Below are 27,654 nucleotides of genomic sequence, written 5' to 3' on the forward strand. Positions count from 1 at the left end.
TTTGCTATTAATTTATTTGCCATATTTATTTTCAATATTTTGCTACCGAATAATAATTTCAGGATGATAAAATAATCAGAATTACGCGAGTTATTTAATAGCTAGTGAGTACATCACTTTCGTAGTAAGATTTCCAAGCTGGTACTCAGTGATTGAGTGGTTCTAGTCCACTATGAACTAGAGCCAAAGTCACGGTCTTCAGGAGAAGTATGATGAGTTTTATGAGTGGTAAATTTTTGGGCAGATGAGAATTATACGATATTACTTTTGGTTTGAATAATATTTATGATACTTTCAGAACCGTGTAAACAACCACCCGGCTGGCCTAACACATCATAACCCTCACGCTGAGATGGTGAGACCGAAACCTGATACGAAACTCGAGATACGGAACCCTGACAGACCCCAGGCTCTAAACGTTAGGGATCTGGACACCAGGACGTCACAGGCGGATAGGAGCCAAGGCGCAATGACACCGAAGACCGTTAGCACAGCGCTCAGCAACCGTCACCCAGCGGAAGATACAACATTGGACTTTTCATACGACAATCGAGCTTTAAACGTCACTCCTCCTGAGAGATTCTGAGAACGGACTGTACAGTTTTCCAGCGAAACTGTTCATATTTAACTTTAAATTATGACTTCAACAAATTATGACATAATTTGAACTGTTTTATTAACAATTTATGTGATTTTTAAATATATTGAGCTCCAAAGTAAATTGTTTGATATCAATATTTGTATGAAGTATCAATTGTTTTGTGATGAAACTTATTATCAAATATCTCTATCTCGAAATGAATATCTGAATCGCGGGCCTTTGTTTTATACTATGTAGACTCATAGTGATGATACGGCAGGAAACATTTCAAGAAAAATCTTCTTCCAGCTTTATCGACCCTATTTTTTAGTATACCTAATTCAAATATCCTTACTAATAAATAGTTACATTTGTCGTATACTTTAACGTAATAATTTTCTTTTGTTATTTATAAAACAATATTGATTGAATGATATTACTCTTATTAACATGCAGTGTATTCGTAAAGCAATATTTATTTATTAGTATTTATAGAATAATAAAACATCACTACTTTTCTGGGGCAATGAGTACTTACCTATATATTAATTTAGTTTGTTGACCGTCGATGACGTCGTAAGTTAATATAATTGTAATAGGGTAAATGACAACATTAATAAATAAATAAAGATCAGGAAATTCTAAGATCATTGTAATAATTCACAGACTGTAACAGTGCTGCTGGATCGACATACTGGATTGGCAAGAATTTGAATTTGTATTTGAAAAGTGCTAGCCCCAGCTATTATTATAAAGTGATCACCAAGTAGGCATGCAACACTATGACATGCATGTCATATCATGCAACATGCTGCAGCATGTTGGACATGCAACCCAACGCAATATGGAAGCTGTCACACAAATATAACCTTTTCTCGTTACCATAGTAATTTTTTCACATAGTAATTTTGTCATCTATCCTATTCTATGTGAATAAAGTTCATGAAATATGTTCTTGAAATTGTAATGTGGTAGATTTCGTTTAATTAGTATTTAGATTTCTTACTATATATGTCTAGTTAAAATACTGTTTTTCGAGTTTAACTCGGGTTAAAATAAATGTTGCAGTTTGGCTGAGCTAACTTTTATTTTCTGTGTCTTGTGCTGTCTGATTTTTGTTGTAATTATTGTGTGTTTCATGAGTTGCATTGTTAATAGTTGGTAGTACTAAGGCCCTCACCAGTTGTTGGACGATGGACGGGTAAGGAAGTGGTAAACAACTTTCGTTGCCTAAAGTTAAGGTACATTTTTTAAGCTTTTAAAATGGCACCTGCTCCTCCCTACCATCCCCTTGGCGACGTCTTTTAACTATGTTTAACAAATCAACTATATAAGGTCAAGGAGCACATGTTGTATGTTAGTATATTTTATGTTGATAACGTGAAGTGGAAGATATTAACATCTTTGTGTGTCAATGACTGTCACCACTAACCAAATATTTTTTCTGAATTATTTCTGACATTCAAAGTGTGCGTTTCACTAGTCAACTTTGACGGTCGTTCGACTACATTATACTACACAGAAAAACGCCAAAAGTGCGCCATTTTATCTAAACAACGGCGAGGGGCATGTTAAAGTTAACGTCAAAGTTGACTGGTGCAGTACACTAATATCATACGTTATTATCTCAGATGATACTTACTTTTTTCAAGCTTAACCCTATCGATTTGTAAAACCTTATTTTAGTTTTGATCTAAAATAAATAAAACACCTAAACAAGTATGTGTAGTCATGGATAAAATTAAAATTATCAATTATGTATTAAAGAGGTCTATGTAAATATTATACATGATTTATATTTATCATATTAGCCAGTGACGTATGAATCATTGTCATTTGGTCAACCTCTGTCCATTTTTCTGGGGTTATGTTATATTTGTACATATGTTTAAGTATTAACTGTGAATCTATCTCATTTTAATAATTAACGTAAGTTAAGAACCATACAACACTTTCATTGCAAATCGATCAGATGTGAATCACATAGTGACAAGCATATCCTTTATATCTGTGTCACATGGAACTGTATTGTGTCCACATGAAATGAAATGGGCTCTTTAAATAATAATAATATTAATCTTTAAGCTAATAATATTTAATTAGAATTTATTATAGAATAAATATTTTTAGCCATATTATACCAATTTCTGTGACAACACGCTATACAGAAATTCCTATATCTTTAAATAATGCATAAAGATGTGCCACATTTTAGAATTAAAATAATAGTCAGCAAACTTTCACCAACGTTAATTTAATATGAAAGCAATACATTGTTTTTAACCTCCTTAACAATATATTAATGTTTACAAAGAATTCTAATATATGAACCAGAATTAGAGTAGGTGTCCAAATATTTGAAATAATTTCATTAGGCATTATAATTGAAAATCCAATGCAAATTGCGAACGCAATCATGAACTGTTCGTCAATATTGTAGACGGTAATATACGGTATGAATTTCGGAAATAACATTTAGGGTCAGTTTACATGGCTTGTATTTTCCTTCAAATATAATTCAACTACATCACTGCTCATACTCTCGTATAAACGTTATAACAACACACGATGCAGTATCAGGCATTAGTCAACTTTAACTTTAGACAAGATGTCTACTTTTTGCGCAGGTTAACCCACCTAACTATTCTTATAAACACACGGCGTAATGCAACCTAACTAAACTGAAACTTGGATAGACTTCTTCCAAAACTATACACCACGCATCCATTTTGTAACCAAATGGTTGATATGGGTTAGTTGTAGTTGTGTTACTCAGTGTGGGCCGAGCCTTAAGCATTTTCGTGTCTTCCATCGAGCATTCTAACAAACATTCACGCGTATTCCAACGACCATCCATTGCTTTCTTGCGTGCTTCCTCGTATACATTCTAGCGATTACACTCGAGAAGAGTAATGCGAAGAGTAATGCTCAAAACTATAGGCGAGTTTATGATATACGAGTAAAGAACTATATGCCGTAGGTATAATACGAGAGGAAAAATCTCATATTCTATCTCTCTTATAAATGGCGGAGGAATACTATGACTTTGTATTTTGTGTAACTCTATATGGGAGATCGCTGTATGACTCAAGCTGTTGACTTCTTCTGTACATACATAGTTATGAAACGTTCATATAGAGTAGGTATATCAAATTTTAAATTTAACCAATTTCAAATTGAAATACTCCCTATAAACGAAGCCTTAGGTAAAAGAATTTTTGCATTCATGTGTCTGTGAATCTTCGCAAACGTTGATATTCGAAAGGGTAATTTGAAAAGGCTTTGAATTTCGGAGTGAATTCATATGATGCCTGAAATACTTCATAAAATATAGAGAAGTCCCTGTTCAAACTATCTTAGAAACCATTCGGCTTTGGTTAAGTGAGGTATTAGTGCATTTACATGTGGCACGATGACACTGCTCGTGGTTTGTGTTGCCTATTGATCCGCAACCACAGGCTTGTTTATTAATCTCAAGTATGTGTCCACAACTAAATGGCTAGGTCTCTTCTTGGCTTTATTGACAAAAGTTTCATTAAAAATTCCCCGTTTGTTTATTATATTATATACATTTTACAAAAAAGACATTAGTATAATGAAACTTTGCATATTCATTATGTGATTTATATTTTCCAAACAAAAAACGTATAATGTGCACATTTAATACTAATTGTTTAAATAAGAATTCAATTGTAAAGATCAACAAGAACGTGTCTCTATAAATATTTAAAATAGCCGTTAATTTAAAAAATGTAACGACTAAGTCGTTGAAGTGTCAATAACGTTAGGTTGTTGTAATCTAGTATTTAATCAATAGACATTTCCACCTAATTTTTAAAACTGGACACTATACTAATTTAGTATCAGTCTCTTAGATATATATATATTTGTGGAGTGAAAAATTTGCAAGAAGTTTTCATCATTGAAATCGTGTAGTGATTAGTTATGACATAATTATAATATAAGAAAGGATAAGGTTAGTTCTAATTTATTATTACGTTTCCGTCCATACCAGACATTCCATTAGATAAATGAACATTAAAATAATTTTATATATTATATTAGAAAGATAATGGCGAATAAATAAAATATAATTTAATTTTTTTTTCTAAGAATAAGGATCACGAAAACCATCTTGTGTTTTTTAAAGGTTTCATGCTTAGTTAAGATTGAAAATTGTCTATTTTATCAAATGATTTTATTATTCCCACCGTTGGGCTTAGGACCTTCTTATGGATGGATATTGTATGTTTTACCTACGACGAGAACTCAATGCGAATTCGTATCAACCGGGCCAATGGTTAGGACTTCAATTGATATGTCATTATTATACATTAAAGTTAGATGTGTGATGATAGTTAAAAAAATCCGCAGAAAATGGTCCAATAAATCTGAAATCTGAGAAATACGTTTTAAACCGATCTTTTGTCTTAATTGTACATGTTACAAATTATTAAAAATAAGTAATACACATTTAGTTTATTACTTATTTTTAATAATTTGTAGATTTTGTAAATTTTTTCAGCTATTGCATGTAGCATAAAACGCATTTACCAATAGTTATTGTTATAAATCTACTTATCGAGTCGAGTTTTAGTACCTATTGTCTATTAATGTTAATGCTAATTAAAATATACTCACATCTACCTACCTTGCAAGAAAAGGAAACACACGAACGAAAGAACACAAATAAAATTTAATAATTAAATGTGTTCTTAGTTTTTATATTTTATGCGGTTTTTTTAGAAATCAATCTTGGTCAATAGCTGTTCGATAACTTACGCATTTTTATACTTAAAAATAATTAATGAAATAAATAAATAAATTTACTTTTATGATAAAATATAGAATCGCTGTTTAGAATATGTTTCGTTATAGGTATAGGCTATAAATATTTACACGCTTGTTACATATTTCGTTTGTTTACAAAACTTATTTTCATGACTTTTTTTCGATAAATTAATTATTTTTATTGCTAATTATATTATTTATTCTATATATACTTATCAAGTCAAAAACATGTGGCAATTTGTACTTAATGATTATTAAGTAATAATGAATATGTAGGTTAAGACGTGTTAAATACATATTTTCAACAATAATTCAGTTGTCTAATAATTCTAGAGCTAATCAAGCATTTTTCATAAGTAACCTTCTTAGATAAATTTTGGACATAACACAATATTGGTTAGGAATGTATGAAAATTGTAAATTATCACCTATTGGACCCACAAGATTCGATCGAAAAGCAAAAATACCTCTTTTATATGAGTAATTTGATCTTTGTAAGTCAACTGAAATTCAGCTACCAGTCGAATTCTAAATAATTTATAAGTTCTGAGTTTACGTCATAAGATAACTTTCATTAGTGAAATCATTTATTCCATGTATAGTATATTGTAATTTGAATTAATTACTAGACAGACTTAATTTTAGGTTATTAGTAGTCTATACGAATATTTGTAAATATTGAAAGCCGTCAGGTATTCCGTCCAATATTAGATTAAGTATTACTTTATCACATTTAATTAATGTTAAAGTTATTCATAGGATTATCACTTTCAATATTAGGTTCAGTCATAGTGAACTAATTTCTCTAATGAAGATTACATATCTATATAGAAGTTTATATAACTCGTAAGACATTTGTTCGTTAGTATTTTAAAGGAGTTATTCAAATAATTTTGTGAATTGTAATGATAAAATAAGGTATCACTTGGGGTAGATAATATAATAGTTTTTCAACATTGATATTGCAATTTATCAAGAACTTTTTATGCGAATTTAGAAATATAAATACATTCTTGTTCGTATTTTTAACTTCTTCAATAATAAATATCATAAGCATACTAAGCTCAAAGGGATATCGATATCCTTATGATTATATAGTAAAAATCAGTACTTATGATGACGAAGTAAATCTAGATTGCGTGAGAATGGTGCCCCGGGAGCTAGGCTATTGATGTATATTGACGTAAAGCGTTTGGTAACGGAACGTGGTGACTACAAGGTAAACATTTTTTTTTCTACGCTCAATTTACATTTTGTTCTCTGATTTTCTAAATTATTTACCGAAGACTTTTTACTTCTGCTAAGGATAATTGAGTAATGTATTATATAAATTGTGTAGATAACAAACAGAGAACACGATCGTAATCTGTAGTTTGGAGAACAGATTTATGTGACAGTTTTTATGTGAACACACTACTTTACCTTCTCTTGGATTATATCCATTCTTACTCGTAAGTGCACCATTAGTTGTTATATTGTATTAGAAAAATGATATTAAAGAAAACACACTCTATAAAAAGATTTTTAATGTAATAAAGCATTATACAAAATTACAAAACACTTAATTAAAAAAATACAAAATAACATGTTTATTTATTTTAAATCACTTATCAAATTAACTGTTGCCAAATACACTATCAGCGAACTCAGACATAAGCAGAAACAAAACATACATGGGTGAATTCCACGAGCGTTTTGAATACCGCCGTGGGCTATCATTAGTGTTTATGAAATTGTACCATACACAATAATCAATTTAATTATCCTATAAATAAGAAAAGTACTGGTAAAATGTTAATTTTATAAATGTTTAATAAAATAAATATTCTTTATTTTTAAAAATCGTGCGACACTAATGAAACGCTACACGCCGCGTTCAAACAGTCCTGAAATTCACCCACATATCTTTAGTAATGTGTGTATCTATGTGAGCTTTATTACCGGCAAGAAAATACTAGCAATTAATATGTAGGCCGATAGTGTGTAGCTGTTACAATATGCGGCGTGCATTTCCAGCAATCAACGCGGAATTAAATTACAATAATTTAAGACAATAAATTATTTCTTATCTACCTTAATACCTACATCGTCAGGACATAGATGTATCTACGTAAGAGTAGTTACGACCTTTTTTTGCCATATTTTTTAATTAGCTTTCTATATTTTTTTCTTAACTCTTTGTTCTTGTGTTTTTCAAGTAGATCTGAATAGGCATCTGAGAATGGTAGCACGTTGATTCCGCCATCGGGGCTAACTATTCCAGGGAGTCCCGGTATCATTCCCATTGGATTTGGAGGGGGAAAGAAGGGAGGTAAGATGGGATAGGGCATTCCAGGAGGCGACAGCATAGATGGAAGAGGCATAGTAGGTACCAATGGAGGTGGACATGGCGGACACGGTGGACATTCGCAAGGGTTAGGTGGGGGCGGGGGTAGAGCTGGTACCATTGGCATCATGCACGGAGGACAATAACAAGGACCAGGGGCAGGTGGCATAATTGGTGGTGGCATAGCTTGTGGCGGTGGGGGAGGCATCATTGGTGGTGGCATAGCGGGTGCCATTGGTTGAGGAGCAAGCGGGAAAATAGGGAATGGTGGCAATACCGGCACTTGTACAGGAATCGGCACAGGAATTATCATCGGAGGAGTGCTGTTGCGAAAGCAGTGCTCTGGGACTTGCTTTGGATACCAGTAAAGTGGGTTGCATTCGTCCATTGGAGCCTGTTCCTTCTTCGATTCCATTTGGTCCATACATAGATGTATAAGATACCCCATTAGAAGTATCTGTAATAAAATATACTTATGACAATTATATTTAAAGCAAAAACAATATAATTAGATCTATATTAACGGGACTTAGTACGTACCTTTGAAGCAGAAGCTAGATTAAGTAAAAAGTTCGTGCTGAGTCCCGTCATGTGTTCAAAACACGAAAGTTTAAAAATTATTATAAAATTAGGTGCTTATGTTTTGAGCATTTTTAAAAAGTTTGAAAAGTAAGGTGTTTCACAAACAAAAACAAAAGAACTCGACTGCTTGTAGTAAACTTCTGTGTAGCAACGTTTTTTAATAAATAGTTATGAAAATTATTTTTGCTTTTTATAAACAAAATAGAACATTTAAATAATTTAAAAGAGTTTCATCACAAATATGAAAGCGGCAATCATCTCACAATTCTTGAAAGCTACTTGACTAATACAGATGAAATTGGACCTAAAGTTAGTAAATTTTGGATATACCATAATTAAGAGGGTGAAGTACAGGACGCAAGTTTTGTTGAAGCGGACTATCGTGCTGTTCTGGCGAAAGCTAAATACATATAAAAGGTTTATTTTTTTCTTCATTTAACACTAAGTTAAAGGAAGTAATTTTCTTTTCAAGTAATAAATACAATTTTTTGAAAAGACTCTCGAATATAGTCGAATAGAATTGTCGAATATTGCTTTCACGCAGTATTAAACCTAATTGACTGAAATGAAGTAAAAGTAAGTGATTCAATATTTCTCAAAGAGGAAAGTTAAAAGTAGCTGTTAGAGAGTTGGAAATTTAAAAGTTAGCATTGAATCATTTACAAATACCAATTTTCAATATTTTAAATGTTTTGATTAAATATGATTTTATAAGTGTTATGTGTTGTATACAAGTTAGCTTTTATCGACATTAAAATTGGTAGGTAGGTACTATATTCAAATCTAAAATTCGAAAACTAAGCAATATATTTTCTAGATTTATGCAGCCGTCTGGAGTGACTATCCAGGGATAACAGGCACCATTGGCTGTGGAATTGGAGGAGGTAGAATGGGGGGTAATAAGGGATATGTATTTGCAGGTACTGGTACAAAAGTTGGAAGGTATATAACAGGTGGAGGTAGAGGCGGAGGCGGGCAGGGGGGGCAGGGCGGACACTGACAAGGGTTAGGAGGGGGCGGCGGGGGCAGCACTGGAATTATTGGGACGAGACACGGGGGACAATAGCAACCCTTTGGTGGTGGAAGTGGTGGAAGTATAGGTACGAGAGGCGGAGCAGGAGGGACGTATGGCGGAAGCATAACTATGGGAGGAACTTGTACCGGTATGGGAACAACGACCGGAGGTAATTGTACTGGGATAGGGACAGGAATTGGAGTAGAACTGGAGCTAGGTTCTGGCGGCAAAATGTCTTTGTTATAGCAGTGGTCTGGGATTCCCTTAGGATACCAGTACAGTGATTTGCATTCATCATTGCTGGGTTTGCTCGGTTTCAATTCCATGTCGTCCATGTACGTCAGGCCATCGATGGAAGGAGACGATTTACCAGCAAGGACAGTCAACATGAACACCTTAAAGATAAGCAACGAATTTGTTTTTGTTTACAATAAAAATTGAGAAAGACTGAACATTCTCCTTCATTATAAGTAAACAGAAATAAAAAAAATTATAAGTATACCCGAAAGTTCCATCACGTACAAATTAAATATATTCTCTCGAAGTAACACACTCTCACTAACCTTATAAAAAGTCCGCATGATGTTGTTGTCTTATGCCACAATTCGGTTATGAGTAAAGTACGTCCTACTACCTACCATACCATATGCCAATGTTTTAATACCAATTCAAATTGCACCTGATTGCAGTACAATGGTACTGATTGAACAAACGGGTTAGGTAAACTGATATATACTCACTGTTATACAAGAACTGCTGATTGTGACGTATCATTTCAAACGTCTTATCTCACTATAGTAACCCAGGTCACTGATGCTATAACCTAATTACCCAATAATTCATACAAGTAGCTGTCTTTACCATTGATATATCTGAATTTTGTGTGGTTCTCCAAAGGTTTTATGGAGAACACTCTTAAATAAATTGTTACTGATAAGGGCGTGTCGTTCCACCCAATCCCTATTCGGTAATTAAAGGACGCACTGTCTTGGCAGCTGATAGGCAATATTAGCATTCCTAAAGAGAGCTGAAGTCAGGATGGAGGCTGGCTGTAAAATCACAGCTGAATAATATTTACTCTAGATGTTGCCCAGGGCTTCGCTCGCGTAGGAATTTTGTGATAAAATATAGCATATAACAATCTTGGATAATGTACCTTTCTAATGGTGAAAGAATTTTTAAAATCGGTTTCGTATTTTCAGAGATTTACCAAACTGCAAACTCATAAAGTCACAAACGCTTACCACTTAGTAATAATAGTATATAGATTGACCCCAAATGCAATCGGAATAATAGAATTAACATAAACGATCTAGGTTAGACACATCAACTTACCTAAACAATTTCAACATTTTCTTTGTTTTTGTCACCGTTGGTGTCTTTTTCTTCCACTTTTAGTATCGTCTCGTACTGCGGATACGGATACGAATATGAATTTTGTTGCCGTCGACTGTATTTTCCGTATATTTTTGCTATTTCTAGTATCATATTTTTACTTGTCTTTGATATAGGCTGTTGGTAAAAGGCGACAGGGCCGTAACCAGGGACTGGGGCGATCTTCGGCGCCGTGGGCAAGTAGCTGATGTCTTCTCTCAGGTTTTCCAACATTTGCTCATATGGGCTAAGCGGGTTTCTTCTTCTTGGATAATAGTCATCTATTTGGTATATTTCTGACTCGAATTTAGGTATAATTATTGGGTTGCAACCGTCTATTCCATCATCACTTTCATCAGGACTGCATCTGGTGCGTGAACGTGATTGGTGGTTTGACACGGGTGGTTGTCTAGGTACATAAATAGGTTTGGTCATCATGAACCTCACCGGTCCGTAGGCTTTCTTTCTTATAGCTTTTGATAACAATTCTGCGCAATCTTCAGGTAAGTGGAGCGGATGCCAGTAGAAAGGGTTGCATTCATTAGGGTTGTAGTAACGTTCCTCAAAATCGAAGTTATCCCTATAGGTGACTCCAGTGATCGACGCCGTTGATATTTTTGTTAGAGCACATAATGCCATTAAAATCCATTTGTTCTGCAAATATATATATATATATATATATGTATAACGATTAAGTCTTTATTATGCTAATTTAAATAATAATAAAAAATGTTAGTAAGTTTGTTTAGTTCATATATAAAAGCTGAGATGTTCGTTTTTATTGTCCTAAACTAAGGAATATTAAAAAAAAATTGCACACAGTATTAGAAAGGAACGTGGATGCAAGTGATCTTTTTAACGTGAAATGACAAACATGAACCTTGACTGGATTTTCTTAGGTTTACTTGACATATTTTCTTCACGACATTTGTTGCTAATCACTAATGGGCTATATGAATTCACAGATAATAATTGATGTTTTGGCTTACCGTCATTTTCTTTGATTTTTTGCAATGCCACAAATGTCTTTCGTCGCGCGTCTTTCGCACCCACTTACGCAGAGAACAATACAAAGCTCGTATAGCGAAAATCGTAACCGATTGACGCCAATGCTTTAATACACCTGTGCTATTATGCAAGCTGGTGCGCGCCATTTCAGTCTTTATAAATTTAAGCCTATTTCCTACATACTGCCTATGTACTACAAATTTTCAATATACTTGTATATAAAATATTAAGAACAACCTCCAATAAAAATTATTACAGTACAAATTTCGGAACCCTTAATATTTAGACAGGCTAAATAATTTTTTTTTGTAAAAAGGAGAAAAAATTGTAAAGATCGTAATTTTTTAACAAACTTGAGTAGGTAGATAGATATCTTTGTAAACCTTCTTTCATTTTCCGAATCTGTAGTGCCGTGTAAAAAATACATTTTTTTTCTTAGTTTTTAATTTAATGTTTTGATTATATTATAATGCTCCAAAAACGATTGTTCAATTTCTGGAAACGCCGGCAACCCACCTGGTATTGCAGTTGTTTCTGGCAAAATAATGGCCGACCAATAAAATAAATAAGTTCAATTAATTGTTTAATTAAATTTAAATAAAGACAGCTTTTATATTAGCCGGTTTTAATATTTTTTTATCAGAAGGAAGAAAAATTTATAACCAATTAAATTAATTAGCTATAAAAATCTTTAATTATTATTTTTTTGTATTAAATGTCTGAAAATGTCTAAGTCGAGGTCTTCGCCGTTTAATGTTAGAGCCAATTCTTGACTTATATACTTCACGTTCCAAGTTTTCGATAGATTGTCCGATAGTTTTCGGATATCTATATAATTTGATGATTACAGGCTGGATGACTATGGGAGGCCTATCCTTATCGCAATCTCCTGAAATATTATATGTTAATTATATAAATGGAAGACTTCTTAGGATTTCACAGTTTTTTTTTATTTGCGTTTTTTGGCAAAAATTGAATTCGTCCATAATGGTAACGTAGATTTCATTTTCCGATGTACCTAACTGCATTTCGATTTTTCCATTTGGGTTCACCTACTTTTTTGGTAAGTAGGAAGATAAAAATTCTGACTAGAAGAGAATAAAATTGGATTGGTGTATAGATGTTGAAATATTTTACCCTTTTTAAGATGCCAGAACTAAGGGAAGTTCTGTCTGAACCTGTTAAAACGCACCACTTGGCTACCTAGGCCATAAAATTTGGTGAAATGGCAAAATACTCCAACTGTAGTACGAGACACACTGCATACAGCGTACGGGCATGACTTTGTATTTGCTGACCCATCCACGAGTTATATTGCATTTCAATGGCTATCATCTCGCAGTGCTTACGTATACGAAACAATTCTTACTTACCCTATTCTAACTATTGTAATAAAGAGAAAAGATTTGTATTTTTGTTTGTAATGAATAAACTCAAAAAATAGTGCATTGATTTTTATGAAATTTGGCACAGAGAGGAGTTATATAAGTAGGCAACTTTTTATTATGGTTAAGTAAGTATTGCAACTACCAATGTTAGTCATAACAAGTTACTTGTTACTTCGAATATTATAAAGTGTTATAAGAAAAAAGCTTGATTTTAGGAAAACTGGTTTTTACCTATTTAATGAATAATAATGTAAGACAATAAATTGAAGGGGCAAAATACTAATTGATGTGGACTAAAATAGAATAGCAGAGAATCATAAACATATGTATTTTAGGTAATCATTCGATAGTTATTTATTATAAATTCCAATGATTCATAACACTTAACATGATATTTCTTGCCTATTCATTGCTGGTTTTGTTTTTATGTTCCGTTAATATATGATTCATTAATGTTTAATATTTAAACAGAAGATCGTTCGATTGGTAATTAAGGTAGTTAAACGAACAGCCAGCGGTTTGCCGAATTTAAATCGCCAAATAGACGAGGATTATCAGGGTGCTGTGGTGGTTATTTTCTACCCCAGCTATTTTGTGCTGTGGCCTAATTAACCCTATAGATGACCCACCACTGATGGAATGAATCTTGGCACACACGACATTGGCGGAACATACGCAATTTTGCGGTGAATAATTTTGATTTAGTCGGTTTATAATGACATTTTTACGTGTAGTTGCTAAACCCAACACTTTCATTATTATAAATACATGTATGTGTAAATATATATATGCACACGTATGTGTAAATATACATGTAAACTTTTTGATTAGTTATATAAATCTATATTTATATAGTAAAAACTTTTTGTGCAGATTTATATAACAACTCGTGCTAAAAATTACAGTATATGACGAGATTTTTGAAGATTCCAGTGTAGTTGAATTAAGATGTCTATTAGAAAGAGGAATTTATCTCTAGATTGTTCTTATTCCATAAACGTCAGGATATTCAGTGACTTCTTTTCTGTTTTGTGCATAGTATTATTATTAACATTTAGCGTAGGTATTTCACTTATAAAGTTATGAAAATAATAGTGAGATATTATTCTAGAAACAAACTGCAGAGCTGAATTTTTATTTCAACACAATATTAAAGTACTCCTCGCTGTTATGCACAATAATTTGGTGCGCGACAGTTTGCCTTCGAGCTAGTATTTTCTTATATAAAATGTCTGACAAGTCGACATCTGATGGGAGGCTCTCCACATATTTCACTCCTGAAAAACATTAATTCTGCCGTGATGAAATTTGACGATTTTCTATTTATGAAAATATTTTCTGATCATTTCATAATCTGTCATACATTACATAGTAATGTTATGAGCTCATTAGGCCACAGCACATTTTCAACCAAGAATTATTTATACATTTATATTAACAAGTTCCTAAAGATTTCAAGGTAGGTACTAAATAATAAAATATTTTATACCTTTTTCCGATTGTTTAGTTTCATCCCCTTCAACACAATAGATTGCAATGGAAAATATGAACAGAAATAGCATGAACATTATAATCTCATGCAGTACTACTACTTGTGAGTCTTAGTTGTAAAATGAGAAATGAAATACACATTTCAAATGTTTTTTACTGCATTAAAGTGTCGAAATATGTCGACTGTTCAATACGTTGAAATCTGAAATACAATTTTCTAAGCGTGTAATAGTTTTAACCTTATCATTCTAACGTTGACATTGTAATAATAACGGAAAGTATAAATAAACGTATTTACTACATTTATAGTTCTGATGTGATGGCGTTTGTTTTCCGCCCTAAAGTAGGACCATTCCATATCCTACTATGGAAGTCATAAGTGACGACTGGACGGGCGTACTCTTACTGATGTTGCGTCGACCGGGACGCGTTCACACATGAGTATTTTGCGTGTGACATAAATATGCCACTTTTCATGGTTTTCTTTCATCTCTTTTACACGTAAGATATGTTCTTGAGGATGGTGAGTGATACAACGCGCATGCCTGATTGATTTGACTTGAGGCGGACGCACTTAGGGATAAAAGGCCAAAACTACGCCACGGCCTCGACATCATTTCTGAAGGACCCTGTTTAGGAAAGCGGCCTACCATCAACTTTTACAGAACGATTCCAATGCAATTAAATGCAGTTCAATTTAGGAACATAAAATGAATCGTATTCATACAAAAAATTAAGTCGATGGTGCGAATTTGCGATGCAGTTTAGTTTAGGTCGTAAAGTGGATCGCGTTAAGAGATGATGCTAAGCCCCCTGTTATTGCCTCAGGATGACGTCTCCGTCGGTTTGTCATTAATCTTCAAATTTGTTATTAAAGCTTTAAAAGTACCCCTAGCTTTTGGGCGTCAACTTAACTGCTCAGATAACAGAGAGAGAGGTAATGGCAGAATTGCTGTAAGCGTCACAGCAAAAGCTACCTACGTCGCCTATGTGCATTAACATCCATTATATCTCAAAATCCCTATCTTCAGTCAATCATAGTTTTCGAACCACAGTTCAGACACCTTATTACTGTGACAATATCTATATAATATAAAAGAACAAGCGTTTTTTACTAATTAACCTGCAGCCTAAATCATAGAAGCTATAAACGCGAAATTTGGGCAGTAGCTTTACGTTATACGTAGTACTCAGATATGAAAATAATTTTCAAAACGCGACCCCTAAAGGGGTAGAAATTGTATGAAAGTTTGTATGAAAAATAACGAAAATCTTTACTGATTTACAGGCATAAATGATATGCAACACAAATAATGAAACTCGTGTTTCAGGATTTTTTAAAGTTTCCCTTCAGGGTAGTTAAATAACGGTGAACAGAAATAACGAATAATTCCATTCAAAATTTCGTCAACTAAAGATAGAAAGAAATTGATTATCTATAGGTATAGGATGATTTTTGAGGAAGTTTTAATATGGTTTTACTCTAGCGAAGCCGGGACGGGCTGCTAGTATACTATACATACATTATACTGACTTGTATTTCAATTTCAAAATTTTGTCTTTTTGATTTAATTTTTTGTAATTCTATACCACTTATTCGATATATAAATATCAATCATAAATATCGTAAACAAATTAAGTATTTTACCTATAAAAAAACATTTGCACAGGTGTGGTGTTTATTTTCAAAGAATAAGATCAAAGAACAAAAATTAAATCAACAATCAATTACACCCAAAATTCCGTATAATAAACCTGTATTCCCGCTAAAAACCATTCTGAAGGTTTTTTCTGTTGCTCCTATATCTATCTTCAATTCGTTCCACAAGTTCGTCGAACTTTTGGTCTGTAATAAATGTAGGCAACATTATGCTATGTGGAGGGCAGCAGCAATGTTCTCTGTCCTCTAGATTCTGTGCCTTATCAATTTTCTGGTCATCTTCGGGTCTGTTCATTCTCCTTCTTCGTTCCAAGATCTTATTTTTGAAGGAGGGCTCAGGAGAATCGCTAATTTTTTTTAAGTCCTCCTTGTACTCTTCTGCTTTTGTTTCATTAATAACACCACGGAGATGAAGAAAGTCAATCATGTCCTCATTTGGCTGGAATTCAACCTCGCATTCTGAAAATTAACTCGTTAATACTTTTATTGCTACCCAGAGCCTGTTACCTCGTGCTATGTGCGGTTTATCCTCGACACTACTTTATGAGGACTCTTTTTCAGAACTCGAAAATCGGATTATGTCGTACCTAGATGGAATACTAATCCGTTAATAAAAGCGGAATATGTTTCACGAATTACACGTCTCTAACAACCAACAAGCAAGGCAAAACTCAACTATAAAAGTAATTAATTCCATGATTTTAATTATTGTCATACTAAAATATCATTAATACAGTAGGTTCTATTTAAAAAATATGAATATCGAAGATATTCAAAAACTTGTTATTTAAGGTTTATATATTATGAGTAGTACTATAGATTCACAATTTCCGAATCGTTTTATATTACCATAGGCACAAAGCTCGACTCCTGTGAAATATGAAGTTAAAAGAACCTGAGAACTTTATTTTCATAATTGAAATCTATTCATAAACTAATACAATTTACTACTTCATTTAAGAACTAGGTACATATTGAAACTCCATTGTCAATTCTTCGTCGTACATAAAGGTTTATGTCACACACGGCCTCACGATATCGACTGGAGTAAAACATTGGTACTTTATGTTCTTTAAATTCTTTGTATATATAATTTTAGACAGTCTGTGTCTTCAGTATATTTTTTGTAAAATATATCTAGACTAAAAACTCTTTGTTACGAAGCAAATCCCATTTTCTGCTATATGCAGAAATAATAATTCTCATATATTATACATACTTAGCGAAGGTATTGAGAAGTACTTATATTAAATTCTTATTCTTATAATATTTAAGTACCACCTCTCCACTCACGAGTCTAGAAGAGATTTCATTGGAAATAATTAGCAAGTAATAATGTATTTTTGTATGTTTCTTGTGTATAATAAATCTAACTAATAATTGAATAAACTTCTTCTGTTTATATTTTCAACAAAGTCAAAGACAAGATTTATTTGAAATAATTTTATATTACAACGTTGATAATAAACCGTATGTTTCAATAAGAATGTTTTAAAACTGCTTTGATGTATCTTTATTTCGTACATAATAAAAGGACCGTCCTCATATTACCACATAGAAATAATTATATATTTGTGAAACATATTGTACATTCACATGATGTAGAATAAATCATAGGTAGGATTATAACATTTTCTTGTGAAGTTCAAGTAATTTTAAAGATGCGACGCCACATTATGAAATTTTAAATACAAAGATTGGTCAGGTTTGAATTCATTTAACAAAGTAAAATTTTAACAAAGATTTTATTACAGCTGATAGATGGACAACATATTAACTGACATTTTACTGAGAATAAGGTTATTGATAGACAGATGGATAAATAGACGCGTCGGACAGATGAACAATTAAATGACTCAGGGCTTTCAATTTTAAGATGTGGAACTAATCTACTGAGCTCAATATGGTATTAGTCAAAAAGTTAAAGCTGTATGAATTGTTAATATCTACAAACTAAGATGAAGACGAAAAGTTTTAACAAGTGGACTGGCGCTTCTTCAACGCTCAGAATGCTTAATTACACCACTTCGACTGTTGCATAATGAACATTTGAGCACTTATTCACGATTGACCCAGGGACCGATAGACGCACAACTTAAATTAAAGGGCTAAGGCAAATTTTCGACGTTATATTAGGTATTTTCTATTTCAAGTTCTAATCTTGAAATTGTCTTATGTAACGGATAGGTTAATTTACTCTACTACTCTTTATGGGTTGATTCTTATTGGATTAAACTTATTACAAAGAATTCTTCGTGTCAGAAGTTAGGCAGTTTCTATATAATATTTAAGGTACATGTCATTTTTGGGATTAAATCAGCGTACATTTATTATTTTTTTTATCGTTGACAACCTTGTTATCAGTACCAACCTAGTTATCAGTGCATAGTTGATAGTTGAAAATGTATCATACGTTTTACTTAATTTATTCCTAGGAGTTTTATCCCACTGCTGGACAAAGAAATCTTTCTTCTAACAAATGTGACAAATTTTAGTTAATTGTACATATTGTTTATGTCACAACGCGCGTGGAGTTCTTATGTGCAAGGGGTACCTTTGAAAGGAGGACATTCGCAATGCATTTGCGGTGTCTTTATAAACATTTTAGGATTCCTTCGGAAGAAGTTTTCCATGTTCGGCTCAGACCAATCCCATCTTTGCCATTGCATGTCAGCAATTCTGGAGTGCACAGCCACTGACATCATTATTATAGTCAAGGCCTGAAAACCAACAATTATTAAGTTTTGTTGAAGTGGGTGATCATGAACATTTCAAATTAAATAAAATCTTTGTTATATTGTGCCTCTTTATATTATGTAACATTTGAAACTGGAATGTCATACACATGTAACTATTGGTATAGTTTATTTCAATAGTAATCGTCATCGGGAAGTTTGACGAGTCGCCTTATGAGTTCAAATTCTTCATTCATTTTTCTACTTCTTTTTGCAGATTTTTCGGCATTAATTTTTATATGTTTAACAATTTTATCAACTAATTCCCCGTTCAACATACACTTATTTTTATCTATTTCTGGACAAATTTTCACGCTTCTTTTCACTGTTTCAGGTGATTGTGTAGTTGTGGTGGTTGTCGTTGTTGTTGTCGTCGTCGTTGTTGTCGTTGTTGTTGTAGTTGTAGTACTCTCTGTTGTCATTGGCGTAGTCTCTTCTACTGATGATACTACTTTGAAACTTAATTTTTGCGTATCGCATGTTGTAGGATGCTCCCGAGTAGTCCTCTTTTGGAAAGGACCACGTGGATTTGCCTTATGAATTCGTTTCCAATCTTTTTCGTAATGAATTTTGTAAGAATCTACAGCCATTTGCCCTACGTATATAGGGAAATTCAAGTGGTAAGGGAGGGCAGACTCGTTGCAGCCACCACTGCAAAGGCGATATGGTGCAGTGAATAGCAAATATTCTGGTCTGCGAATTTCTAAAATTGTAATATATTGTACTTAATACCAATAGCATTGTTTTAAGCAGCATAAGCAGCAAGTCGTGATATTTTTTCATCATAAGTAATTTAGAAATAGGAAACTGTCAATCAATTGAAAAGAAGTCGAGCATTTTTCATATTTTTTTAACTTCCTAATACTTATGAATACTTACTTTTCCCATTAGCAATATCCCTAAAGAACGCTTCCCCGTCTGTGTCATTGCGAGTGGCCGGGTCTGAGTCACAAACCACTGCGATCATCAACAAGGAACAGCTAGTAAAAACAATGTACATTTTTAAAAACATTATGCTCATCGTGTATGCTTACGATAATTATTTTAGGCAGTTATTTACACAAGAAAGGTTATTTTAGACACCTACTTTATCCTGAACTAGAAATAGTTCCGAGATACTGTGATACTCAATTTCTTTTTCTGGTTGTTTTTGAATTATGTTTACGACTTTGCATATTAAATCGAAATAACGTAAACCATAAAATCACTGAATCAATAAAATGTTTTGCTATAAAATGTAACATAGTTAGTAGATTTTTTTACTATAGTTTAAAAAAATCTTACATAAGCATAGTGCCAGTTATGTCATTATTTCAATATCTTTCCGCCTTCTCTTTTTGTATGCCTATCTTTGTCCAGTATTCTCTTATGCATGTACGCCTTGTACTTAATGCATAGGAATTCTCTTATTCATACAGGACTCCGCGTCCACTTCATTGATTCATATATCTAAATTTACTTTTGTATTAGACGTATTAATATTTAGACCCGCGTTTAAGGGTGCATTGCGTTGACTATTAATAATTGTTCAAAAATCTTCTAAATTATCTGCATGAGAGATAGTGGGCACCATTGTTTTTCACATTCATTATTTAAACGGTACACAGATTTGAGAAAAATATAATTGCGCAATAGATGTTCAACTTACAGTATAGCTGTTTTCTGCCTTTGTAAAATCATATTTCAGGGAAATAAACGTAAAAGTCTATCTATCTGTTACGCTTTTTTTCGCGGCTAAAGTTGTTGACTGTTTTTTAAACGACTGTATTTTATTTTATTCATATTTCGTGATTAAGGATTTTTTAATATGTAGATGTGCGCTCGTTCTTATAGTCTAACAGATAAATAGTATTCACATTTAGAGTAGATATCTGAAACGATCTGTTTATAATATTTCGGCCTTGTCACACTGTAGCAACAATGGTCGAGAATATTTATGTAATATAACTACATAAATTTATAACTGTCCGTGTCTCTAAACTCTTTCCAATTGGCGATAGTGTGGGACAATTATATGAGACTCGCCATGTAAATATAGTTGTATGAAATTCCGACTTTACTGACGGCGATAAGAGAAAGAAGAAGAGAATAATTGTAACAAAGATCATTGTAACATTTGGTTGGTGTGATGAATCATTCATGGAATATATATATATATATATATATGGCACGATAATCCTTAGTTGTATAAGCATATTGTAGCTGCATACCCAGGGAACCCACCAAAAATTAAATTATTGCAAAAGGAGAAAAACTATTGATTTTAACAAATATGAAGTGTTAAGATACCTTCGGTCCTCCTCTAAAGGAAGTTTCAAGTTATTATTCATAATAACTTGAAACTTCCTTCCAGAAGTATTCATACTTCTGAGGGCGAGTTGCACCGTCAAATTTGAAGTTGACTTTAACAAATTAGCGTACTGTGCGTTTTTCCGCGCATGTTAACGTTAACGTCAAAGTTGACGGTGAAACCCACCTTATAGTCGTCAGTCGCGTTCACTGTATACGATTATTAAGTTTTTATATAGATTAAGTTTTTACCTGTTAATTAGAAAGGTTATTATATGTACCTGTACCCAACGATGTATCTATTATAGGTATTTCGTTACAGGCTATATACTATTACTGAACCTTAGACAGTGTTTCGACAGACACACAAAACAGTAAATCGTTTCTCGTCATAAGTCAGACATCAGGCCTAGGGCAAGTTCTCTGTAGTATCGTAATAAATACATCTTAGCCAAATAACTCACGCTTGCTAGACCGTAGTAAACGTTGGTAGTATTTTGGGATTTATTCACGATTTGCGTGCCAGTTAAGATATATATATACAAGTGTTGTCACTATATTTTAATTAATGACTCTGTATGACGAACTGGCAGCTTACAGCGGAATAAAGTCTTCATTATATGCGCAATTGCATAAAATTAAGAGTATGATGACATTACATTTCAATTAGGATAGTAGTCAAATCATTAAAGAAGTAAATAAATACTAATATTGAATGATGTTGAAAGTCGAAAATAAACTTGTCCCTTACACAGAAGTTCATCAGTAAGAAATTCTCAGGAATTGAACTTTTTGTAAGTCATTTGGGAACGACTACGATTTTTTCTACAATATTAATTTCGAAAATTAACTTTTAATCAAAGACAAGGTCGTAAATTAAAGTCAAATTAATAAATTAACAATGATGCAACGCTCGTTTCGTAATTAGCATCTATTTTGGTGACTCGAGTATCTAATCGATGTCTAGGCTTGTGGCCATTGTAACATCTAATTATCTTCGAATTGGCTGATTGCCTGCTTTACCTGTTAGGTAGCCGAGCATTTTGGTCGACGTCCAAAAGATAACATTCACTAAACTGTCAAACATAAGTTATTTTAGATTAGCTGACATTGAAATCTCTGAATATACTTTGTAAGAAACGTATACAGAGTGCCCCACTCATTCACACTTGATGAAAAAAAGAGACAAACGACATATTCTTTATAAGTATAAAAAACTTCCAAGCGTGTTACTATCATAGATATAATTAATGTATTTGGTTTTGTATCAATATGAGGCGGATGTTTAAAGAGGGACACGTTATTAATATTTTTTTGTAAATATATCGAGTGCACAATATATATGTTAAAACACTCTGTATAGTCCTAAAATGATTCAATTTATTTTGACATTGAAAATTTATTCGTCATTGTAGAGCTGTCATCCGAAATTATAATTTATGAAATGACATCGTTGTTTAACACGTTTTTTAACATCTTGTAAAAGTTTTATTACAAATATATGCTAAAATACTTGTATACAATGTAATTCGTCGCCGAGAGATGAAGAACGAAAATATATAGAAATGTTCTAAATATGTTTAGTATCAGATTCTTAACTCTCGAGTTGTATCGAGATCTCTCGGATGTATAGATAAATAATTTAACTTTAATCATTTTCTATTGTGGGTTACACGATCGTACCTTACAATAATGAGAGTCGAAGAATTACATAGGTACATAAATAATTGCCTCAGAAAAATATATTAATTATACCTACTTAACTACTACTATATTTCTCTTCAACAAAATATCATACTTTACATCGACATCGGATTGCAAATTGCATGTTTGTAAATAGTTTATATTAGTAAATTTGTAAAAAAAAATATATTTATTAATAATTTATCAATTACTCTTGCTTAATTATCTTACCGACAAAAATGATATCGGAACAATGACAGCCTGCAAGGCTCAATAAAAGCTTTAAATCAACTTTAAATAAAATAACAGTTCGTTAAATAATGCATCATTTCATTATGGAGTCGTAAATCATCGGTGTTAATAAATGGTTGCGAGCAGATTTATGAATACAACGAAGTTAATAGGCTCATCTATCTGCGGTCATTAATCTAATATGGCTTATTAGCGAGCTGCCACCCGATTGAAACAACATTGTTCTTTAATAAACATATTAATAAAATCAATTTCCTGCCGTCATTCCAAAAAAGTTTAAGCACTGTAATTCTTTCTAAATTGATTAATTACATATTCGCAATCTTTATCAACAAATCTAATCCAAATCCTTCATGAAAGGCTTTTAATTGTAATAATTACTTGTAAGCTGTAAATATATAAATTATATTTACTTACATAAGCATCTTCGCATTGTTATCTCAGATATAAATATTCTACCAGATTTTTTATAATACTGATATATCTTAGTTAAAAGTGAAGTACCTTAAATTGAACATGACATTGCAACTTATGCTTGGTGCATAATGCGATTGTTCTAGAGTTTAACCGTAATAATATAACTAAATCTTTAAGTTGTGGTAATGGTTAAGTTAAGAGAGTTGTTTAAACTTTTGAAACAGCAACTTAGAATAAAAGATTATTTATAAAAGATACTTTAATATTACCAAAATACAGATAAGTAGGTGAAGAATTGGTGAAGGATGATATGAATTCATTAGAATATTTTCAATAGCAATAAGTAACGATAAGTTCCAAATTTAAATATATTAGCCCAGGGATTTGGATTTTATCAATACGTATTCAATAATTAATATTTGATAATTCCAACTTTCATTATACATGTCTCAATTACACTTTGGACATTGCTATCAAAATATGAACCCACAAATAACATGCAAATGCAATATAATGATATCCTCTTTGAAGTGATTCAACCGCATTTTACTCATTAATGTAAATATAAATGTAATTTAAATTTAAAGTACTTTTACAAAATGTGTGATGTTGTGATTATTTACCTATTTGAGTTTGAGTACATTAACTACATCGCTTTGCTGCTCGACTCACAGAACTTTCGCTTTGCATGTTTTACAATATTTAAAATGTCGAATGAATATGGATATTAATATGAAAAAGCGCAAGCATAGGTTACAAAATGAAACTAGTTGTCATTTGTACTTAAATTTTTATTGTCTTACCAATGAAGAGACATTTAAATAGGAATGCGGACGGCTTCCGATCAAAGTGCGGCCGGTCTACTGTTCGAGCCGCTAACACTTGCTGCATCACACCAACGTAATCCTGTAACATGACAGAAAGGTCACGCCACCGACCGGAGCGGTCCGCGTAGCCAGGTCAAGCAGGGTGTTAGAGCGAAGCTAGATGGACACGGTGTTAAATCCGAGTTTGGAATACTTCCTCGAGATTAGGGACTTGCTGTGGTAACGATGGAAGCGAGCTCCTGAAGAGATGCCTCGCAGCAGGGCCGTGTCTCTGCTCGTACTCCTGGAGCTGAGACTGGACGTATTCTTTGACAAGTAGGTTCTGAGGACGCGTTCGGCCCACGTCTGCGCGCGCGGTTTCTCTACTGGTAAACCTTTGTTCCGCCTGTCCAGGTAGTTAATTACTTGGTCGTAATAATTTTTCTGGTAGTCGTAGAGGTAAGAGTATTGGAGGAATTTCGGCCTGTAACACACCAGTGATTGTTATCAGAAATAGTAAAAACTCTGTGTGGTGTGAAGTTCACTTGTTTCGTAACGTAAACAAATTATTTATAGTTCTAGATGAGAGTAAAATGTGGGGATACCGTTTTCGCGGTCAGGCGTTGAGGACTCACCTGATCCAATGTCTGAAAACGAGTTTCTTAGGTTCCGTTCCCATGACGACTTGCTCGGGTGCCGGCGGCTCAGCCTCTTCGGGTTTGGCTTCCGCCTCCTCCGCAGCCGGCGGGGCCTCCTCCGCCACGGCTTCAGGCGCGGGAGTTTCTTCCTCAAAATCGTCCCACATCTTGACAGGGGTTACTCTGGGATCAAAAACCACACTAAATTAAAATTTTATTTCACTTTAACTTTGCACGGATTGTTTTATTTTTCACTGTGTAAGACCACTACGTATAATCACATCACGATTCCACTGACCTAAGTGGGAGTGGAGATATGTGTGGAGTGGATGGTCGTTCGTGTCCGACTGGTGCCGCGAGTGGTTGTCGCGCAGCCTCCCAAATTATCTGTTTGCGACCCCACCTGGCTGTCGCAAGCGCTGCACTGTTTGCGGGATCAGCTGCCAATGATTTTCTGTCAATACAACGGCCATGCATCGACGAATTCCTCATAGCTTTTAATGATGTGCCAAATCTTGCATACATTAAAAAATCTTGACTGTGCTGTTATTTCCTATATGAGATATTAAGCAAAACAGTGTCATAGAGGATGTTTGCAGTTATTTTCGTATGACTCCAGCGCAGGGCTCTGTCATTAATCTGTAATGGGTATAATTACGTTTTTTTATTATTTTATCTGATAGTCACAGTTGTTTAGGAAAGTGTGCTAAATTATTGAAAGTTCTTTTTTAATAATGTTATCGCACTCATAAACGCAAAAAAACATTCCAAGAAATACATTATTTCTGAGAATTTTGTTGCTTAGTGTAGAGTCCACAGTCCAACTTACTTATAAATTGTAAATCTACCTTCTAAAATGTTTCTGTCAACTATTATACTATTTTTTGGTGAATAAAGTTATTATTATTCATATTTCCAGTAAAAAAAAATTGGTATAAAATCTTACATTTGAATATTATTACTTATAACGACAACACACTCTAATACTTTGGAGGTGCGTGCCAGCTGGTCTCATGCGTCATACAAGATTATTTTACACTTTTTTTTCATATATCTCGAAAACCATATCTAATTCAAATATTTATTACGTATTCATTTATAAGTACACGTTTTCACCGCGTAATGCGGTCAGAGTTTTAGTTTAATATTTTTTATCTAAAACAAAAATAGACACATGTCTGGATCTGAGAAAAGGGGATTACTTTTTAAGTACAGCACAGATTCAGAGCTTGCTGGGTTTGAGAGAAACTTAAAATGATTTTAGATATTCAAAAGAATGGCATTTTCGATATTGTATTTACTAGTTATGGTGGTCTTTATGGGATTAATCGTTATTAATAAATAGAACGAGCTTACAAAATGACTAGAATTAATTGTTATTATCAAAAGTCGAAATATTATGACGCTCTCATCATACATGATTCATTACTTTCCATTACGCTAAAAATCACGTTGCTTAATGCAATGTCACCTGACTATGAAGTGTGATCGATTTGAGTGCGAATAATATCCCTTATTGGAATGTCCATCAGTCGACACTCACAGCTTCCGTGATATATCATTCATCGAGCAGGTCCGTCACGGAATTGATCAGATATACATAAATGGTCAATCTTCCGCTAGATTGAAGCTATAAATATAGTTTTGACGTCTTGGCATTGGCGGGGCAGCCAGGTGAGATAGTACATTTGATAAGGCATGTTTTGGAGGTTCCGTAGAAGATTTTTTATGTCGTTCATAATATTTGCTTTGGCAGGTAAGGTCTAAAATAGTTGAAGGATGTTTAACGTGTAGCTCACTTAAAGGTGGGTTGCATCAGTCAACTTTGACGTTGACTTTAACCTGCGTGCCGCTGACCTTTAGACAAAAGGTAACAGTTTCAAAACGGATGTAAAAATAATAAAAAAATTGCGATTCGAACTTTTACCACCATTGGTACACTTGGTAAATTATACATACATACATACTTGGTAAATCTTAAGATTTTCATCGAAGCCACGGTAAATATTGAGAAAATAATTTTACTTTTGTTATTTTTTAATATTTAAGAAGTATTTTAAAGGTTATACCTTACTTTCGAAATATATTATTACCTTTAAAAGTTAAAAATATGTATAAATAAAAATACTTACCAAATGAAAATAATTTAAAATAGGAAAGGATTTGACTAATTACTTATTATGATACCTACATAAAAATATGTAAGGTTTTGACTGAAAAATAAATGATTAATAAGAATTAATCATTGTTTTTTCCCAAAACCAACATTTACCAGCCGTCAATAGAAATACCTAGCATATACTAAATTATTTTAAAATCCTTACCTTTACCAACCCATACCGGTAAATCCTAAGATTTTCTGAAAAAACCTAAGATTTACCTGTATGCGGACTTTTACAGTAACATATACACACTTGCTTTGAATATTTTTCCGGCTAAATAAAGAACTAATTGGCTACAATTCAAAAACACATTACGACTCAATGAAAGGGATAATCAATACATATAATAAAACATTTAAAAAAGTGTTTCTATTGAAGATATTTGAATTAAAAAAATTGAGATCGATAGAGAATCAGTAATAGAATAAGAATTAAAAAAAATCTGTCTGTTTGTTTG

At 33.0% G+C, this 27,654-nt stretch overlaps 5 protein-coding genes across 5 annotated transcripts in view; 1 reads left to right on the plus strand and 4 right to left on the minus strand.

Moving 5' to 3' along the window:
* Positions 1 to 6,955, plus strand: part of grnd (grindelwald) — a 27,946-nt gene extending 20,991 nt beyond the window's left edge. Inside the window, exon 5 of the mRNA XM_053767971.1 lies at positions 299 to 6,955. Within this exon, the coding sequence (XP_053623946.1) occupies positions 299 to 586 (288 nt within the window). The 3' untranslated portion in view covers positions 587 to 6,955. The remainder of the gene's footprint in view (positions 1 to 298) is intronic.
* On the minus strand, positions 6,946 to 10,592 carry LOC128682925 (uncharacterized). The gene is made up of 2 exons (XM_053767972.2): positions 9,858 to 10,592; positions 6,946 to 8,154 (listed from the first exon to the last, which is right to left on the minus strand). Exons 1-2 carry the CDS (start codon positions 9,873 to 9,875, stop codon positions 7,492 to 7,494), a joined length of 681 nt encoding a protein of 226 aa, XP_053623947.1. The 5' UTR covers positions 9,876 to 10,592; the 3' UTR covers positions 6,946 to 7,491.
* Positions 8,150 to 14,852, minus strand: LOC128682922 (uncharacterized). Its single transcript, XM_064436995.1, has 4 exons — positions 14,554 to 14,852; positions 11,658 to 12,565; positions 10,630 to 11,322; positions 8,150 to 9,689 (listed from the first exon to the last, which is right to left on the minus strand). The coding sequence occupies exons 2-3, from the start codon at positions 11,820 to 11,822 to the stop codon at positions 10,630 to 10,632; spliced, it is 858 nt and encodes a 285-aa protein (XP_064293065.1). The 5' UTR covers positions 11,823 to 12,565; positions 14,554 to 14,852; the 3' UTR covers positions 8,150 to 9,689.
* A 1,364-nt stretch (positions 14,853 to 16,216) lies between these two features.
* On the minus strand, positions 16,217 to 20,197 carry LOC128683277 (uncharacterized). Its single transcript, XM_053768720.1, has 4 exons — positions 20,038 to 20,197; positions 19,830 to 19,930; positions 18,770 to 18,935; positions 16,217 to 16,674 (listed from the first exon to the last, which is right to left on the minus strand). Exons 2-4 carry the CDS (start codon positions 19,875 to 19,877, stop codon positions 16,322 to 16,324), a joined length of 567 nt encoding a protein of 188 aa, XP_053624695.1. The 5' UTR covers positions 19,878 to 19,930; positions 20,038 to 20,197; the 3' UTR covers positions 16,217 to 16,321.
* A 4,164-nt stretch (positions 20,198 to 24,361) lies between these two features.
* Positions 24,362 to 25,542, minus strand: fln (flightin). Its single transcript, XM_053768624.1, is given in 5 exon segments — positions 24,362 to 24,881; positions 25,033 to 25,218; positions 25,334 to 25,405; positions 25,407 to 25,461; positions 25,464 to 25,542. Coding segments are annotated over 5 exon segments (684 nt in total). The 5' UTR covers positions 25,528 to 25,542; the 3' UTR covers positions 24,362 to 24,574.
* Positions 25,543 to 27,654: the final 2,112 nt, after the last annotated feature.

Source organism: Plodia interpunctella, chromosome Z, assembly GCF_027563975.2.
Source record: "Plodia interpunctella isolate USDA-ARS_2022_Savannah chromosome Z, ilPloInte3.2, whole genome shotgun sequence".
NCBI classification, from domain to species: Eukaryota; Metazoa; Arthropoda; class Insecta; order Lepidoptera; family Pyralidae; genus Plodia; species Plodia interpunctella.

Bases quoted from the DNA above. Each gene is read 5' to 3' on its own strand.
- LOC128682922 (XM_064436995.1), bottom strand. From the start codon at position 11,822: ATGGCGCGCACCAGCTTGCATAATAGCACAGGTGTATTAAAGCATTGG. The intron at 11,323-11,657 runs GTAAGCCAAAAC...ATATATTTGCAG, and splicing joins AAAAATCAAAGAAAATGACG to AACAAATGGATTTTAATGGC.
- LOC128683277 (XM_053768720.1), bottom strand. From the start codon at position 19,877: ATGACACAGACGGGGAAGCGTTCTTTAGGGATATTGCTAATGGGAAAA. The intron at 18,936-19,829 runs GTAAGTATTCAT...GTTGGTTTTCAG, and splicing joins GGATATTGCTAATGGGAAAA to GCCTTGACTATAATAATGAT. The intron at 16,675-18,769 runs GTACCCCTTGCA...GTTAATTTTCAG, and splicing joins CGAATGTCCTCCTTTCAAAG to AATGCGAGGTTGAATTCCAG.